Source organism: Toxotes jaculatrix, chromosome 23 (genome assembly GCF_017976425.1).
Source record: "Toxotes jaculatrix isolate fToxJac2 chromosome 23, fToxJac2.pri, whole genome shotgun sequence".
NCBI classification, from domain to species: Eukaryota; Metazoa; Chordata; class Actinopteri; family Toxotidae; genus Toxotes; species Toxotes jaculatrix.
Genome location: NC_054416.1, coordinates 4,936,717 through 4,955,356, shown reverse-complemented (window position 1 = coordinate 4,955,356; position 18,640 = coordinate 4,936,717). Strand labels below are relative to the sequence as shown.

Sequence of the window (18,640 nt, the reverse complement as noted above, 5' to 3'; positions counted from 1 at the left end):
TTTGATCGGCACCACTACATACACAGTGACACAAAATACCCAGAAATTAACACAAAAATCTGGAAAGAGGGGAAAGTAAAGTGGAAAAAAACTAAGTGCTTGATTTTTGACAACATTTTAGTTCAGGGGTTGCAAAACTTTTATATGAAACAATATTTGTAAAACGGACTCTGACTGTTTCCTGGGTAGATCAGTGTAAAATGTCCTGGGTTTTATGGGATAAATTAACTCCTATCTACCTTGCTTTTTTCTTTTTTAACTTAAAGTATACTTTGACTAGGATTTACAGGTTGACATCAGGTTCTTAATTCATTTTAATGACTTTACAATTGTTCAGCTATGTTTATTAAGGCGCTTTTTTTAATGATGCGGTGTATAAAATGGATTTCCATCCTCTGATTTTCCAGATAATAACCAAGTATTTTTACTGGGGTTAGATAGTATACATTTTCTTTCTGTCCATATAAGCGTTTAGGGTTACATACGGCCTATTTTCTATACATGTATGTCATTTGCAAGCCCCAAATCTAAAATGTAAGCAAGAAAAATGAGTTTTCTTGTAATATATCTACTTCTGAAGTTAGCTCAACTTCTGAAGTTAGCTCAACTTCTTCGTTTGCGTTCTCTTGCAATTATAGGGCAAACATGGCAAAGAGGTGCATCGTGTGTCGCACATACGGTATCGTTTTTCATAGTTTCTTATTACAAAAAATGTCTCTTTTGGTAGAAGCTCTTTCTCAAATAGCAACAGCGACAACAACAGCAACATCGACGACAACAATACTCATAATCGCAAGAGTAAAAACACAAGAGAACACGAATGAGCTGTTTAAATATGCAAAGTATATCACAGGATTTCGTAGAAAGAAATAGAAACTTGGAAAAAAAACAGACAAGGGGCAAAAAGACTGATTGAGAGAGGAGAGAGGGAGAAAGGAAAGGGCGTCAAGAGGAGTGTTGAGGGTGATCGATAGGTTTTAATAACACTGACTTGCTTATGAAAGGTTATAAACATTCGTAGGAGGTTTCTGAAAAATAGCGTCGTTGCGAGGCCTTTTCTGGAACAAACCCCCAAAATATCTCAAAGCTCTGTACATAAACTAGAACCAGGGAAGCGAGATGGGATGTCGGCAAATACTTAACGTGGTCGAACAAGTCCTGAATATAGTTATCATTATCATACCTCACTGCGTGTGTTTTATCTAAACATGGTACCACTGAAAAAAAAGCAAAACAAAACGAAGGCCGAAAAAACGCTGGAGCTGTGCTTGGAGCTGCTCGGACTGAGAAATCAGAGTTTCAGCCTCTCACAGAGAATCAGAAACAGTATTGAAATGACTGTAGGCACAGCTTGATACCTTTTCTTTTTTTTTTTTTCCTTTTCACGAGACAGCATTATTGTGATTAGAGCATGCTTCAGGGGATGGAGTGCGGCGGTTGAAATGATTTTACTTTCACATGCAGCTTCCTGTCATAGAGTTTAAGGAGCAGGGGAGGAGGAGGAAGGTTACATGGTCTATTGAGAGATCTAAAGGTTTTAGGATTGAGGTGCGCTGTGTGTATGTGTGTCTGTGTGTGTGTGTTTGTGTGCGTGTAGGTGAGGTTAGAAGCATCCCTAGAGGAGGAGGAGGCCTGTGTGAGGAGGCCGTTTATGAGGAGTATAATGGTTTGAGGCAGACAAGAAAAGGTCACAAGAAGTTATGAGACAATATGGACTGTGTGTACTGTAGGCGTAGGTGTGTGTGTGTGTGTGTGTCCATGGACAGTAAGTGCACATGTGCGTGAGTGTTAATTAATGTTTGTCTGTGCGATTGTAGGTTATTTTGGGGGGGGGAGTACCAGTCAGCAGAGTAAAAGTTTTAGAAGACTCTTGTGTGCATGTGTTTGTGTGAAAGTGTGTTTTCATGTGTCAAATGAAGCGACTACAATCACTAGCGGGTCAGTAAGTTCACCCTCAGTCAGTCAGTCAGTCAGTTTTAATACTGGGTGTGTGATTCAATGGTGCCGCCTGAAGAGCATTTACCGCCAGGACTCAACTTTCTTGGAGAGAAATTGAAGATTCATTTGCAGCAGATGGGTTTCTGTGTGTGTGAGAGTGTCAGTATGTGTCCGTCTGTCTGTGTGTGTGTGTGTGTGTGTGTGTAGTCTAGTCGTCAATACAGATGACCTCTCCGCTGCGCTGCTCCCGCCGGTTGACTAGCAGCTCTACTTCCCGCTCCTTCTTTACAGACATGGGAGGCCCGTTCATCACTGCAGGGGGAGAAAGAGACGCCACAGTTTGAGTTCAGTTCAGCCGACTCGACATGTAACTAGTTTTTGTTCTCTACGAGAGACAGAGGGAGAGAGAGAACAGAAAACTCTCTATGACGAATGTGACTTTTTGAAACACTCACTGTTCTTACACACAGAGGATTTAGACATTTTTTTCCAAGTCCGCTTTTCAGCATCAGTGGGCAAATCTGAGAAGAACAGGGTCAAAATTTACATCTGGCATCTGGCAACACAATTGCTTGATTGTGTTTTACTTGCAGGCACTAGCATTTAATCACTTTCTATCACTGGATTTTAAAAGTTTGAGGTCATGAGTCCAAGTCCACCCATACACCCCCACAAGTTCTGACCAGTTTCCAAACAGAAAAGCTCTAATTTTTTAAAACGATTTGAGTTTCCGATTGTTACAGTTTTGGTGGGTTGGTATTGAAGCTTTAATTGATATATTTATTTTAAATTAAACATATCTAGTATAAGTGATGAACCTTATGTATTGTCACTAGAAAATCACCTCCAAAATGCTTACTCACTATAGAAAAGAGGAACAGAAATATTTTGCAGTGGAGCAGACAAAGGGGGCAAGAAGTAACATCCTCTTTTGCAAAATAAAGCAATATTGTTTGTGGGAAACGTGGTATAAGTTTTGAGAAGCACAAGCACTAAAAATGTCTGTGGTGCTGATGATGCGCTTGTCAAGAATCTCCATATTGGCATTGCTTTTTTATTTTTAAAATAATAATTCAACTAAGGAATAGTCAGCACTGCAACCTAACGCCTTATTTTCCCACTATTAAGCAAACAAACCAAGTCCAGGCATGTTCGCTAACACTTTGATGATCTTTTTAATGGGCAAACTTGCATAATACAGTACATCAATATATCATATTACATATACAGTATCATGTTTACAATAATGATAAAATCCCAGAATGCATAACTGTTAACCTGGCGAAAGTGAGGCCGGCAATGAGTAGGATCGCTCGCACTCACACACACACACACACATACAAGCAAACACACAGACAGACACATGAACACACACACGCACAAAAATGATCTTTCTACGCGGCTGCACAGCTGGCCAGCACAGGGATCTGTGCGCTCTCATGGATCTGCTCGGGGAGTGGAACAGCGAGTTTAGCGCTCCTTTCAAAACAAAGCCAGGAATAGCCTAACAGCGCACTTCTCTCACTCGCGCCACAGGGAAAGATAAACTGTCATAACACCCCCGTTCAGATCAAAGATGTGATAAGGAGTGTATTGAGCTGAGGATGTTTGGGGGGGGGGGGGAGTGCAGGGTGGAAGGGGGCTACAACTGTGTGGGTCTTGAATCAGTGGGGGGACCACTTATGGGAAAACGTATGGCATCTTTCCAGTGGAGGCCAACAGAGGGGATGGAGAGAGAGAAAGAAAGAGAGGACAGAGTCAGTGAGTGCGTATGTGAGTGAAGGGGGGGGGGCAGACTAAATCTGATAAGAAGCAAAACAAAATCGAGGTAAAGACTGGGTGAAAGATCAAGGGAGCATAGCAAAAAAAAAAAAAGAAAAGAAAAAAGATGCAGAGGCAAAAGATAGAGACGTGGAAGAGAGAGACGATTGAAAAAAGAGAGAAAAAAATAGTAGAGAGCTCTGGAAAGGAAGAGGACAAAAAAAAAAAAAAAACACTGAGGCTGACCGATATGTCGGCATAGCCAATATAACAGCAAGGAAAGAAGCGTTCGAAGAAATTTAAACAGTGTCATCATTACATCATTTGTCCACCAGAGAGCGCTGACAGGTACATTTTTCAACTGCAAAATGTCCCACTCAGCACACATCTAGGTTAACCCTAACCATAACCATAACCCTGACCTAACACTTCCTATTGCTGCTGGTTCACATTTAAATTCAACTACTGAAACACAGTGAGGCTTTTATTGTGAAGGAAACGCAGTGTTTTTGTGAGGGAATTTAACGGTTCATCAATCATCAACCGTGGTTCTGGCTGCTACCACCACTTCACCAGGACTGAAATACTAAATGATCATAACTTTGAATATCAGTATTTGTATTGGCCTCACAAAAATCCAGTATCAGTTGGGCTCTACCAAAAAAAGGCGTACAAGGCAAAGAAGCCATGAAGATAAAACAGGAGGAGGAATTCAATGAAGCACTTGTACTGTATTACACCAGATAACAGATTCCCTCTGCGAAGTCCAGCGTCGTACGTTTCACTCTACTGCCAAACTCAGTCTGCAAAACTTCACCCCAGTCCAACCAAATTCCTCCTCCTCCTCCATACAAATCACTTGCTCTCCCGAGCCTTCCTACAGCATTACAGTAGCAGCAGACATTGTTAGACAGATAAACATTTTCTGGTCTCAAATTAGGCTGGCAGTGATATATTTGTAGTTACAGTGAAACTATGATAAATGCAGCAAACCACTCTTGGACATAACTCCAAGAATTCCTAAAACTTCTACCAATTTTATTACTTTCCTAGCCCAAAAACTCTGGGGCTGCACGGGATGGAGTATGTAAAGTCCAGAAAGGCAATAAAAAAAATTCCTGGCCAAAATGCGAGCCTGCGCCTCTCCCCTGTAGGTCCTGCCTACTATCTGATAGAAGTGAGAGCTGCCATCTTGGCAGGAAACGGAGCATTTTTGCTTGCTGAAAAGCTCTGCGTGAGCGTGTCCATGCCAAAATCATTCATCAGGAACAACCTTGTGTCTCTGAACTGTCAACTTTTCAGGAACTAAAGAAGCACAGGCTTGATTTTAGAATTAAGAGCCCGTCCAACTGAGAGTTCAAAAGAGTTTCATAAATCCATGAGTTGCAGGAGTTTCTTAATCGACTGAGAAAGCAGTCAGAGTTTCAGTTGGAGGTGAAATGATCAATCAGGGGCATCACTCTTAAAGAAGTGATCTCCATGCATGTCTATGCTTGTCATGTTTTCTTTTAAGGCTGAGTATCTGCTTGATATGTTTGATAAGATTCTTCGTCTTGGTTGCTTTTATTACATACTGCCTGATTTAAACCTGCATTTACTTGATTATTTTGAGCAGTTGGAGGCAGTACAACATTCACATATTATCACCTTATAAAGTTGAAATGGCTAGCATGTTATCAAACACTTTTTACACATCAAGCAGACATGGAGACAACAAACCTTCATTTCCAGTTTGTGTTTCTGTCCAATGTAAGTCAATATTGTCCCTTTTTAGCTCTTGTTTTGGTCTCAACCAACCCCTGAAGAAAATATCTGGCTATTAGCTGCTAAATTTGGTTAATTTTAGACTGTATTATATTTAGGCAAAATTCTTGTTCCCTGTTTTAAGACAGAATTAAACTCTGATGCATTCGTGAAGTTTAGATTATTTTGTGAAATAGAAAAAAAGGGGTTTATAGAAAAACATTTATATTCCTCAAAGTAAAACAGCATTTGAAATTCATAAAGATACTTGGTTATCACAACAGAACCAATATCAAAAACGTTAAATGATACTTTTGATAAACATGGGAGTGCTAACATGCACACAAACACGCACATAAAAATACATTCACACACATACAGCCTTCCTCAACCTACACACACACACACACAGTATATTCTCATTGCAGGCCACACCAATGCCACACTACTGGTCTTTATATCCTTCAAGCTTAAAGGGAAATACCACTCAATTTTAGCTTAAAAATACTCAAAAGCCCCCAAAAACTCTGGACTCTGTAACTGATTGTTCACTTTTCCTCTTTCCAGAAACGAAGCAGAAGAGTTTGTCCTGCTCCCCACTCTGGGATGTCACACTGATGTACAGCTCTACTACACACACACACACACGCACACGCACACACACACACACACACACACAGCTGGAAAAACGATGACAGAGTCCAGAGTGTTTTATTTTCTCTGGGATCAGGGGACATTTTCCAGCGTGGAATCCATCACACTGTCACAATAAAGAAGCTCGAAGAACAAAAATGTCTCTTCGGGCTTCAAAGTGAGGCTCCCTTTTTCTTTTGGTGACAGATTACAGTCTTTAGCTTTGGGGAAGAGCTGCTCATAAATACTGAGTTTTGCTGTGATGAGACTTAAAAACAGGAAATGTAAATACTTCACTTGAGTGATATTCCCCCTTAAGTGACCCCTCAAAAAAAAGGTGCAATAGTAAATATGCTCGGTAATACAGTACATATCTCAATACCAGCCCAGGACTGGGTCACAGCAACATTGCTACTGATTGTTGTACAAAGGCAACGTCTCAGTTTTTTTAATATATATATGGTTCTTGCTTCTACGCTTGGTTGGACTTAGGAATGCTGGGGCAAAAGAGTCCATGGGAAGTAGTGTTTTATACTTAGAAAACTATTTTTTTTCCCTTTCTTTCTTTCATTTTTGCAGGATAATCTGAATCCAGTTTGTCCCTTTCTATTTTGAGTCTGGATCTCATCTGCTCATACTCAGCAGATAAATGAACTTCTCTGCAGGTTTTCAGGTTGTGTGTGAGGTCTCGAGTGTATTTATGTGTGTGCGAGACTGAGAAAGAGGAACGGAGGAGAGGAGGACTGTGGTGGAATGAGGGAGTACAGGGTCAGAGCAAGGGGACAGGCTTGTTCAGTCAGCCGGTGGATGAAGAATTGATCTGGGGGGAAATCTTTTTTGGCGCAGGAGGAGAAACAGAAAAAGAAGTCTCGAGAAATCTGTCCGAAGAGGAATAAAAAAAAAAATCCTCCTTTGTTGCATTTTTCTTCGATTCGGCCTTGGTATCTGAATTCCTGAAAACCTGTGATTGCATTAACATACAGTCCTTTTTTCCTTCTTTCTTCAGTCCAGACACCTCTCCTCTCAAAGTCACATTTTTGGGCTGTGTTTCAGTAGCGCCTTTTCTCTTTGCCCGAGGATTTGTTTGTTCCAGACAGGTCGCTTCTCCCTTTTTTCTGTCTCTCTGCCTCATTTTCCCCCCACGCATCATTAGGACTTGATCTCAGGGCCAGTTTTCACCTCTCCCTTTGTATCTTGGACCTCCCTTCCCCTCTCCCTCAGTGGTTGATTGATTGTTTTATTTTGTGGATCTTTTTCTTTTTTTGCTTTCTTGTCTCCTGTGCTTATTTGATCCATCCAGTGAGCTTTACTTCTCCCTTATACTCCTCACTTTCCAGCAGAGTCAAAGTGCCTTGTCCTCGGATCCTTTTTGAACTTCCTCCCTATATGTTCAGGTGTTTGTCTCTCCTTTTCAGCTCCCACCGTCTCCTTGTCAGTCTCTATTTTTGTTACATTCCACGATCTTTTATCCAAACTTCCTTTCTTGTTCCCTCTTGGCGAGTCTCCCCCTCCGACCTCAGGGTTTCTTTGGTCGCCCATTGCGCGGTAGGTTCTCCACCGTGTTGCTGAGCCGGTACTTGACGATGATGCTGTGCACCGTGGACTTAGGCATCCTCAGCTCCTGCCCGATGGCCCCTTCTGACTTGCCGTCCTTCCAGAGGTCCACCACCCGCTGCCGCTGCACCACATCATGCTCCTTGGTCTTCTGGCAGACACCGGCAGCGGTAGGCCCTCCGGTGGCTCCCCCAGCAACTCCCCCGGTGGCCCCAGCAGCGGCAGCGGCTTCTGTGGGGGCAGACAAGCGGCAGACTGTAGTGGAGACTCGGAGAGGGGAGCAGGATAATGTGACACTTTACTGGTCCCCGTAGGGAATTCTCTTTTAGTTTGCCTCCCTCCTCTGCAGGGAGGTCAGGGGGAGTTACTGGAGCTGGAGGGAGTTCAGTGTCCTGCTCAAGGACACTTCAGCAGGGCAGGTGCTTGCAGACATGAGGGCTTGAACCCATGTGCTCGACTCCATCTCTCTAATTTCTATGCCCCTAAAAGAGGAGGTTTTGTCTAGAATGTGGGACTCCTTTTAGTGCAGATGAGCAGCTTCCTCATGGCAGTACTGATGGCTGAAACAGGTTTTCCAAAACGAGATTCAACATATTGAGCAAACGCTGAGATATCGCTATGTGTGAGAGAGCACAAAACAATCCTTCATTGGAGCATATCATTACATTCTGTAGCACAGTTCACAGCGTGCAGCTAAAGCTGTAGATGTGTAGTTAAAGTGCCCCGGCAGACATGCATATTTTTGGACATGTTTTGTGTACTCAAGTTAGGGAGCTTTTCACAGGAGAGCACTGTTAATGGAGGGAAGCTAAGAGGTCACAAAATCAGAGGACTGTGTTGTTTTAACTCCGTCCGTTTCTCCTGCCCACTTTTTTTTTTCTTTCTGGCTGAATCTAAAAAGGTCAGGAACCAGCGGAGCCCTAATCAAGACCACAAATGCGGCCTCATTTGAGGCATGCTTTTGCCCTGCCAGAGTTCAGGATGTTCAGAGTCAACTCGGCTCAGCTGGGCCTGCGCTAAGCTCAGCTGCTCGCCACGAGGCCCCCGTGAGCAAACCCCACGGAGCAACACAACTCGCGCGCGACTATTTCTGAACAGCCAGCGCTCGGCCCAGCCCTCCGCCGGTTCACAAGTCACAACACGACATTTACACAGCTAAACTCCTTCTGCGGTTTCTGTCCCTCTCAAAATACCTTGGTACAATCTCTGAATGTTTTCTTGGCATGGCCAGACTCAGACAGCCTGAGCATAATGACATTTTCAGAGATAGGCTCTGGCTCTCTAAAATGCAATGCTTTTGACAGATGTCTCAGTCTACAATTACATAAATCAAGATACACTGAGTGAGAGGTAGGCGCAGCACTGAGAGAGCTGGCTGTTGTGGTTTTTAGGGCAAAGCTATTGGGGAATATCAGGTTTTACCAGTTATCTCTGCCACATCTCAGCTATCTAAACATCTCCGAACTCGAATACACAAGCAGAGCGGAGAGTGCGTCTGGCGAGCATATGTTGTTACCAAACTAATTATGAGAAAATAAATTCACAAACTGCCTGTGTGTACTGACAGACTGCAGGCGAGGGGAGTTGGACAAGAGACCAAAACAAAACAGATTTCTTTTTTTTTCTTATGATTTTAATTTTAAAGCTTTTAACTCAATAAGTAATGAGAGCCACAACAGCAGTGAGCAAGAGAAAATGTACATGCTTGGAAAAAGAAAACACTCCTCAGGCAGGTTTGATAGCACAGACTGTGCTTTTATTGTTGCACAATGTGTCATTACTGCTGAGCAGAGTATTGAGGTTTTGAGGTCGGACATGTTAAGAGATGAAAATGCCTTAATATAGCAGAGCAGCACGTTTGTGTTTGATTTTGGTAATGTCTATTTCAGGTGTTTATCTGGCAGCCACATCAGAAACTCTGCTACAGATGTTTTTTTCCGATATGAACTCCTTTCTGGAGTTTGAAAGTTTCACAACCTAAGCTGCCCAGGGAGATAAATCTGTAAAACTGTGCTGCTTTAGAAGCTATCAGGTAGTTATTTACTGCACACGTTTTAAGATTATATTGAAATTTAATAGTTAAATGACGCTGTACTTGATCACAAAACTAACTATAGTGCACAGAGATTTTCCTGAAATGCACAATTCCCACAGTAACTTTGATGAAGCCTGAACATTTTTTTCCCCATTTTCTTTGCTAAATGTTTTTCCCCAACAACATAACCATATAAAGATGGAATTCCACAGATGATATCTTTAAATAGGAGAAATATTTTGGACTGGTTTTGTCCATCATCAGTGAAAGTTGCCAAGTAATCAAATCCAGATCTCTAAAGCCGAATCTATGCTTCTCTGTCACAGCGCCGTGGAGCCTCTGTAGCTCTGCCGGAGCTGATGTGCACCCTCACAAAAAAAGTTTAACTCCAATACGGCTACAGACACACCACAAGAGCTGGAATTCGTCAGCTTGGTCTGCTTGTGTTTTCTCATACAAGTTTCTGATGCCAGTAAAGACGTTTGATGTTAAAGGAAACATGGAAAAGGTTGAAGAAAGCCTTGGTAATCTTATTTTCAGTAACACTACACAAATGTCCATCTTGTGATATAGTAAAATCATTTTTGGTGCAAACCTTGCTGCAATCAGTGCTTTACCTCACAAAGTGAACTTAAAGACACAGTGAAATCTAAAAATATCCAAGGTTTAATCATGTCTCTGTGTTCATGGCTTAGTTATCTAGCTATGCATGACAAATATTTGCACATCACAATCCCTCACTTTTCTCCTCCCGTAAGTATATTTTTTATGACTCGCCTTGAACTTGGGTGTGTGTGTGTGAGAGATGTGGGGTGACTAGCTAACTCACCCATCATATAAAAATGCATTTGACCGTCAGCATGCGGGTCATAGCAGCCAGTAGGAGGCGTGTGTGGTTATTAACTTATACTTCCAAAGAATGTGGGTGAGGTTCAGTAACTTCTCTTCTTGGGATACGGAGATGTAGGTGGAGCCAAACAGCCTCTTACTACGAATGTGTACTGCGCTATTTTTTGCAAAATCACGCCCACTTTGGGGCGTTCCAATAAAAATGGAAAGATCTGATCTATATGTGTCTTGTAAGTAAACCACACCCACATCATTCACTTCACTTGGAGATGTGCCACATTACAAAAGACAAAGAGATTACAACTTATGTTTCGTTGAGACTTAAAAAGAGGGAAACACAGCAAGTCAGTTTTGATCTGTTTGGATCAAGCTCCAAAAAGCACTGGATCCTTCATTTACCTTAATGGAGGGTGCCTTTCATTACACCCTCCTTTTTCAAACTCCATGCCCCCAGTTTGTAACACTGTGAGTAAAGTAACCTCCCAGTCCAAGCTGAGATAACCCAGATGACATCATCAGGGTTATTTTCTCCTCCAGAACTATTAACGTCATTATACAGCTGTTTCTACAGGGTGATTCGTGAGCTTCATGATGAGTAAACTGAACTTTACGAAGAAAATTGGTAGAGTGCTACTTTAAAAATGACAACTTAGACTAATTTGTATTTTATGCTCTCGGTATCAAAGTCTTTTATAGTTCAAACCTCATCATCAGCAACCTCTATAACCCACTATTCAAAGAAACAACACAGGTTTCCTCCAGGTACACAAAGAAAGCATAACATGGCTTTGTAATGTACTCAATCTACTGTTGCTGTGGTGCTGCAACAATCAACAGGTTAAATCCTCTGCTGAACTATGAATCAGTTCCTCTGCCAGAGGCATCTTCACCGAGATTGTGATAATACCTCTGAAAAGAAGCATAAATCAGGCTCTAACTGCCAGCCTGCCAAGTGTCAAACAGATCAAACAAAGTGGTATTCTTCTGTAAATTACCCTGAACACTATAATTATGACTACCCTAATATTTTATGATGTTTATTATTGCTGACTGTAACCCTTTTTCTCACACTCCCAGATTCACACACACAGCAGTTGTTCATGAAGCCTAAATTCCTCTCAAATGACCCCTTAAATAGTTTCAAAATAAGATAAAAACATGCAAACTGTGTATATTTGAACTTGCTTGTGGTAACTCTTCAAAACAAAAGTATATCCACTGAAATATAAAAGGTCAAAATGCTCTATTTTTTTTTATAGCTGCACCTTTATATGAAATGAAAAATTCCAGATATGTAGGACAGCAGTTTTATACATGTCCCTGTAATTCAGTCTGACACATCTGCAACCCTTAACATCTCAGCTTAAAATTAAAACAAACTTATCTGGGTTTGATGTCTCCATCATCTGACCAAGCCATTATTTACTGAAGCAGAGGATGTCAGTGTCAATGAAGCTTCAAACACTGACCTGATATGAAGGATCCAGGTGGCATCTGACTGTAGTTGGCCCCTCCCATGTGTAGGGCGCTCGGTGGGGCAGGGGTGAAGGGGGCCCCATAGTTCTGAGGGGTAGCGTAGGGTCCCGGAGGTATGGGCTGGTCAAAGAAAAGACGCCTTTATTTTCAGAAATAATGCACATAATGGATAGGATATACAAAGACAGAAGACATAATAAGGAAAATAAGACGAACCACTTCTGAGTTATGTAAGCTGACAAAAAATTTGCTGACTAAGCAGCTGTGGAGTGAAAAAGCACAGGTGGGTGACAAGATAATGGACTCTCTGTTTTCATTGGCCGTCCTCCATCTATTATTTTTCCACTGAGCACAGGCAGCTTGAGCAGGTTTGAACTTGTGAGCTTGAGCGCGGCTGTTAAAATGTGTTTGTGCGTTTTAAGTGTGCATGTTGTGTTGGGCTGACCGGGGGTGTGTGCGTCTCAGTTCCCTTGCTGGCCAGTCGGCTGAGGATGCTCCTCTCGGACATTTGCAGGCGGGCGGCGATGGGCGGAACTCTGGACAGAGTGGCCGGTAGCCGTGTCACGTCAGCCTTCATGTCACTCAGCAGCTCCTCCAACTGGTTCAGCACTGTAATAACAACAACAAATATCAACAACTATCTACCCGATGGAGGAAAGATGCAGTTCTTCACTCAGTCTCTCAATCCATATTTTCATATTTGAATACTTTATTTTGACAGTTTATTGATTATGAAAAGTAAATACATGTAATATTTCATTTAATATTCAGTCTCACTTCAACTTAAGCAACCATTAAGGAAACACTACAGAGTGCCTTTTTAATGTTCTTCCTAGTTCTTTAAAAGTTATTATGGTGATGATCATGTGGTTAAGTATCATTCGCTGTCCAAACACATTGAAACAGTCTCAACCTTACGAAGTTGTGGAGCTTTTTATTTCCCAGTGAGCCCATTTCTCATTCCATTTTCTACAGGTAATTTCTGTTCCCATTCTTTATTATCTTGCCATTCTGTCACCACATCCCTGCATGGAATTAATCACTGATTACAGACTAACAGCAAACTTCTGCAATTTGATAAAAATGTTTATGAACGTTCACGAAGGTCAGTGAAGTTACGTGCAGGAACACAAGGCGAGAACAAGGACAGTAGTGTGCAGAGCATGTTATCCTTTCGACAGAACAATATAAACATGGACAGACTTGCCAGGCAGGCAGTGAGGAAATGTTTGGAGCTATCACTTAACATCGTGTAAGCTTATCTGCTTGGCTTAACAGAAGTCCGCTCCAGGCAGAGTGATATGGTTGCTGTTGCAGGAAACGCAGTGATTGCACAACAGCGCTGATGAGACGTGTTGGTGATGTGTATCTCTCCTTCATTGTATGCCTGCGATTATCTGTTTGCTGATCTCTCCCACTGTCTCTAAATTTCTGTCGAAATATGTTTTTCCAAGCTTCTCGCTTTTTTAATTAATAACTGTACAAAACAGATGGAATAAACCAGGAACCCTTCCTGACCTTTGTGCAGGACAGCGTTGGCTGGCTTGTTGCCTGCCAGCGACTCCTTGCTGAGGTGCTGGTGTGACTCCGCCAGGCACTCCACCTCTGCAAAGCGTGCATTGAGGGCCATGGCTGGGTGGCTGGGGTCCTGGGTCATGTTCAGGTAGGCCGCCCGCCGCAGCTGCTCCTCTATCACTAACGCCTGCTCCAACAACTGGAGGACGGGGGGCCCAGGAAAAGGAAGGCAGACGAATTAGAGAAATGTACTGAAGTACAGTGTTGTGTGCTGGTATTTCTGCTGTTAGAAAGATGTGCACTTCAACACACAACACAGCTACTATTTACTGACCCAGCTGGCCTGTGACGCCTCATATCAACAATTATAATGCTGCTTAAGTCGTATGCTGTGTCCCAAATCCATGCTACATACTAACTGCACACAATATGCACTATATACAAATTATCGTAGCTTACTTTTCACTAAGAACTTATTTACAACAATATAAGCACATTGAAATGTTTTTATGCGAGTGCTTTCTGTGAACAAAGAGGCCTATACCAAAATGTCATTTGGACAAACAGTTTGATTAAATGTGGCATCAAACAAGGGAGGATCTTATCTCCTCCTTTGATTTATTCTGATAAACATCTTGCCTGGAAAGAGAACAAGAAACAAGATTCAGAGAAAGACTGAGAATAATGTGAGAAAGAAAATCTAGCAGGGTAGAGATGTTCATACCTAGCATTTCTTATGCCGGTGCTCCTACATACTGCACCTGCATTCAGATCATTTACTAAATCAGCTCATCAAACAAACATTTCAGTGTGTGCAAACCCTCTCCAGAGTGCCAGTGCAAGAGACTCCATATAACTTAAGCTCCTCCTCTGCACAGCTGAATTCACTGAAAGGTGTCACAGTGTGCAGCTGAAGCCACTGATTGCACTGACACGTGTTAGAGACCATTCATGATCTGAATGAAAACAAAGAACAAGATAAAAAAAAAAATGCACAAAAAACAATGAAGAAATGAAATTCACTCATATTAAAAGTCCTAACATGAGCGAATATAGTGTAAAAAAAAACAACCCAATACAGCAATTTATGTTTATGATATCTCACACAGGGAACTCATTTTAAACTAAAGTAACCCAACAATCACCAAAGGAAATAATTAAATAAAAAAATGGTGCTGCTTAAATCGTATTTAAAGAGATAAGTGATGATACTCTGGGTTTTCTTCTGCTCTTCTTCTCCTCTAATTACACTCAGTCTGAAAACCACTTCAGTAAGTTCATTCTTTTTTTGCCATTTTACCACTGCCTTCAATTCATCTCTATCTGCTATTTTCAGAAACATTTCATTGTCTTGGTTGGCATGGCAACAGTAATGCAACCATTTCATGGGAAATCCAACTTCATACAGTGATACAGTCATGCATGTGTGTCCAGGAAGAAGTGTAAACGTGTTGCAAAAGAAGTTTTCATGTTACACAATCGATTACAACTAAAACAAACTAAGGGGAAATTGGTGTGAAATGATTTGATTTTGTGCTGTCTTATGCATTCTTGATGACATATGTTCAAAAATAATTTAGAAAGAGAGATAATGAGAAACAAAGGGAGTGAGACGGAGAAAGAGATACGGTAAATGAGGATGTTGAGGGCAGGATCTGAAACATGTGAGCCGCTCAAAAACAGGATGAGAGCCGGTCAAGAAATGCAGCGGTCAGCAATACCATCCAGCTAATATGTGGGTCTAGGGGCATCCGTCATCCGACCATCAAACAAGTCAGGTGATCGAAGTGTTACTAAAATCATTTGTTTGCATGAAAGCAGGGCTGGGTATTGAACCTCAAGACTTTTTCTTTTTTGTGTCTGTAGCACAGAGAAACTGAAAACTCTGTCGTGCCCAAAGGTGACTTTGAACGGCTGCTCAAAGAAGAAGTCGTCAGAGCAAAGCATGAGTCCCGTCTTACCTTAAAGCGTCGAGCTAGAAACTTGTTCTTCATCTCCAGGAAGTTGCCTTTATTCGCCTGCGACTTGAAAGGCTCGTTGACGATGGCGAACTGGGGATCGTTCTGGATGTCCTGCCACCGGGCATAGCCGTGACTGGCATAGGGGGTCAAGGGTCATTAAACAGCAGAGAGTGGCATGGATCTGCTCATCTTATTTCCTATCAGCTAAACATTGAGTTTTTAAGGTGATTTGTTTGGTTTCTCATCTTCTTAAAATACAAACCTGCCGTTATTTTAGCACAGAACAGGTTTCAGGCAGCTTCTGAAACAACACATTTCTCCCCTTTTGTTTCAGTCTAACAGGGCCACAGCAGCAACTTGCAGAATAATGAAAACAGAGTTTTATGTGAATGCTGCATGGCCTTAATTACCATAATAGAGAGAACAACATGAACTAAATGACCCACTACATCAGCTTCCAGCAGACACAGTTTGCTGTTTACTGAGCTCTGGCTGGCTTGTTGACTTATTACACCGGGGTTCTGCTGGCTGATAGAAAAATAAACACACAGGGTCATCGCCCGGGCAACTGCTGTCAAGGATACATCACAATTCCCGCCAGCAGCCAGAAGTCGTGTCGGCGATGCCAGATCTCGTTCATCTTCCCCGAGGAGATGGCAGCCCTCTCCTCGTTCTGCCAGAGAGTGTGCAGCTCTGCGGGGGTGAAGCCAGCACAAGGTAAAAATTAGGCTGGTCTCAGAGTGCTTAGCCAGCTGAAACCTGGCTGCAGGTGTTTTCACAGCACATGGAGCATTTCTAGGTTTGTGATCAAGGTGGAGATAATTTTGGCTCACTGTTGCTTTTGTACAGAAGCTCTGGAAAGCAAGGCAAATGTTTATTTTTATTTGTTTTAATAGGAAATTTTATGTTGTTTAGTCTGCTTACTAACTTGTTTGCTCAACCTTATAAGTTATTTTCACCTTTTCACCTTCTCCTCTTTCAGGGACTCAGCAGTATTTTTATTTTTAGGAAAAGCTAATCTTTTCCATCTTTGAATGATTCATTCAACTGAGTGTACAGTTTATATCTAATAATTAATCTTTTCTTGACACATTAAAGTAAAACATAAAAAGCACTGTCTATATCTGTTTCAATCTTGCATCTAGAACTTCCAGGGAAGTCCAGGGGAATCAGACCAAAACCTCATCTATTTCCCTACATGTAGATACACTATGTATGTCACCACAGGTCAGTTTAATCTATTCCACATACTCTGCAGGTAAATCAGTACTGACCAGTAAAGCCACCATCTGCGATGTTGAACATGAAGCGAGGTCGCTCAGTCGGAGGCTTCCCGTTGCCCTTGGGTGCCTCCTCCTTAGCTGCTTTGACTTCTTTCCCACCATCCTTCTCACCTTTGACCTCCTCTGTTATTGAAAAATACAGTAGGGGTAATATTTAGCAAATATTTGTCCTTATATACTTATGGCAACATACGATCACAGACAGCGAGCTGCACCTTTCTTCACGTCAGCCGCCTCGGACTTGTCCTTGGGATCTGTCGATTCCGTTGCCGCGGCTGTCTCTTCACGCTTTTCTTTGTCTTTTTCCCTCTCCTCCCCCACCTTCTCTCCCTCTACAGGAAAAAAAAACATCACAATTAACGTTAGCATGCCTTGCTCCACACAAACCGGCTTTATCTGTGTTTGCACGCCAGATTTCATTTCACCGAGTTATCGGCTCATCAAGTTTTTGTTTTTACCTGATTTCTCCTCTTTGAAATCTGTATCTTGCTTTGATGTTTGTTTTGTCTCCTCTTTGCTCTCCTCCTGCACTTTCTTCTCCTCTGTCGCAGCAGTTGGGGTTTCCATTGTTTCTTTCTTCTCCACCTCTTTCAGGTCACTCTCTTCTTTCCCTTCAGTTTTTTGACCAGGTGATGCACTCTGTGGCGTCTCTTTTGTCGAGGAGGAGAGCTACAGCGGGAGCACAATATGCTATCAGTGTGTTGGTATTTACTGTATTTCACTGTTCTATGGTGAAAACTATGTTCAAAATCTCAGCTTTCAATCAGCTTTTAAGGAACTGCATTTTAGTTTATTATAACACGCCACATCACACCAGTGTTTAGCATGTTTTTGCCTTTTTCATCATGGATAAAGATGATGTAATGTTTTTTATTGTGTTCCTCAACCTTCCAGGAAGCCACATTCTTCCATTGTTGACCATGATTTGGCACGAAAGTGCTGCTGTCGAGTCAAAACTGCAGATTAGTTTAAAGTTTTTGTCATTTGCCATGCAACGACAAAGTAAAGTTTGATTTTCATGCTGCGTAAAAGTGACAGGAAAGCAGTGGCTGCCTGGAATAAAGAAAGACAGACATAACAGTATAGCATACCTCACTAAACTGTTGACAGTAAACTACATGATTTGCAGTCAGTGGGTTAACACATGCTTCAGTTATTGATAAAAGCAAAATGTAATAAAACAGGCCCAGGTTTTGCAGAGATGCAAAAAGAGATAGATTTAAAAAAAAATGCATTTCAATCAGCAACCGGCTGATTAAGTAAGTGCTGTAAGTAGCCAGAGAAAACCACAAAATAGAGATGCTTTAGCTGCTGAGTTTCTTGTGTTTTGAGGACAGTGTCCCACCTCTTCAGGGTCTCCAGTCTTGCTGCTGTCCACCTCTTTCCCCTCATCCTTCTCCTTCACCTTGTCTTTCTCCGGCGGGACCTCACCTTCCTCTTTGTCCTCCTCCTTCTCTCCCTCTTTTCCGTTCTTTTCTATCTTGTCTGCTGGTGCAGGGGTCGCTGCACATGTTCATACAAATAGAGACATAAACACACACACACATTACTGTAGGTTATATTCAACTCCAACTTAATCTGATGCCCTTTACATGGAGCACCCCCTGCTGGATCTGGTGTGTGTTTGTGTGTTTCATTACCTGGCTTGGAGGTGCACGGTGTGTTGTTATAGCTGGCGTCTGGGGTGGGCGTGGCGGTCTTCACTGCAGGAGAGGACGCCCTGGAGGAGGATTTGTCCACACTGACCTCAGGCTTGAGCTCTGGAAGACTCCACCGCCCATTGATATGCTCAAACTCCTGAATCTGAACACAAAAAAAACACCAAACTCTCAACAAAATAAAAAGCTTGGCGCGCACTCACTTTACCTAATAGCACCTTATTTAAACTCATC

The 18,640-nt window shown here is 42.1% G+C and overlaps 1 protein-coding gene across 3 annotated transcripts in view; it reads right to left on the bottom strand.

Moving 5' to 3' along the window:
- Positions 1-329: 329 nt before the first annotated feature.
- chd3 (chromodomain helicase DNA binding protein 3) overlaps positions 330-18,640 on the bottom strand; it is a 33,812-nt gene continuing 15,501 nt past the window's right edge. For 2 of the 3 annotated variants that reach the window (XM_041030822.1, XM_041030823.1), the window contains exons 30-40: positions 18,389-18,551; positions 18,094-18,251; positions 17,207-17,417; positions 16,964-17,080; positions 16,740-16,871; positions 16,050-16,158; positions 15,466-15,598; positions 13,508-13,703; positions 12,435-12,598; positions 11,983-12,109; positions 3,116-7,860 (exon numbers count right to left, since the gene is read on the bottom strand). In XM_041030822.1, coding sequence (XP_040886756.1) covers positions 7,592-7,860; positions 11,983-12,109; positions 12,435-12,598; positions 13,508-13,703; positions 15,466-15,598; positions 16,050-16,158; positions 16,740-16,871; positions 16,964-17,080; positions 17,207-17,417; positions 18,094-18,251; positions 18,389-18,551 — 1,779 coding nt within the window. In that variant the 3' untranslated portion in view covers positions 3,116-7,591. Of the gene's footprint in view, positions 2,251-3,115; positions 7,861-11,982; positions 12,110-12,434; positions 12,599-13,507; positions 13,704-15,465; positions 15,599-16,049; positions 16,159-16,739; positions 16,872-16,963; positions 17,081-17,206; positions 17,418-18,093; positions 18,252-18,388; positions 18,552-18,640 lie in introns of those variants that run through there. The other variant, XM_041030824.1, reaches the window with a different exon arrangement.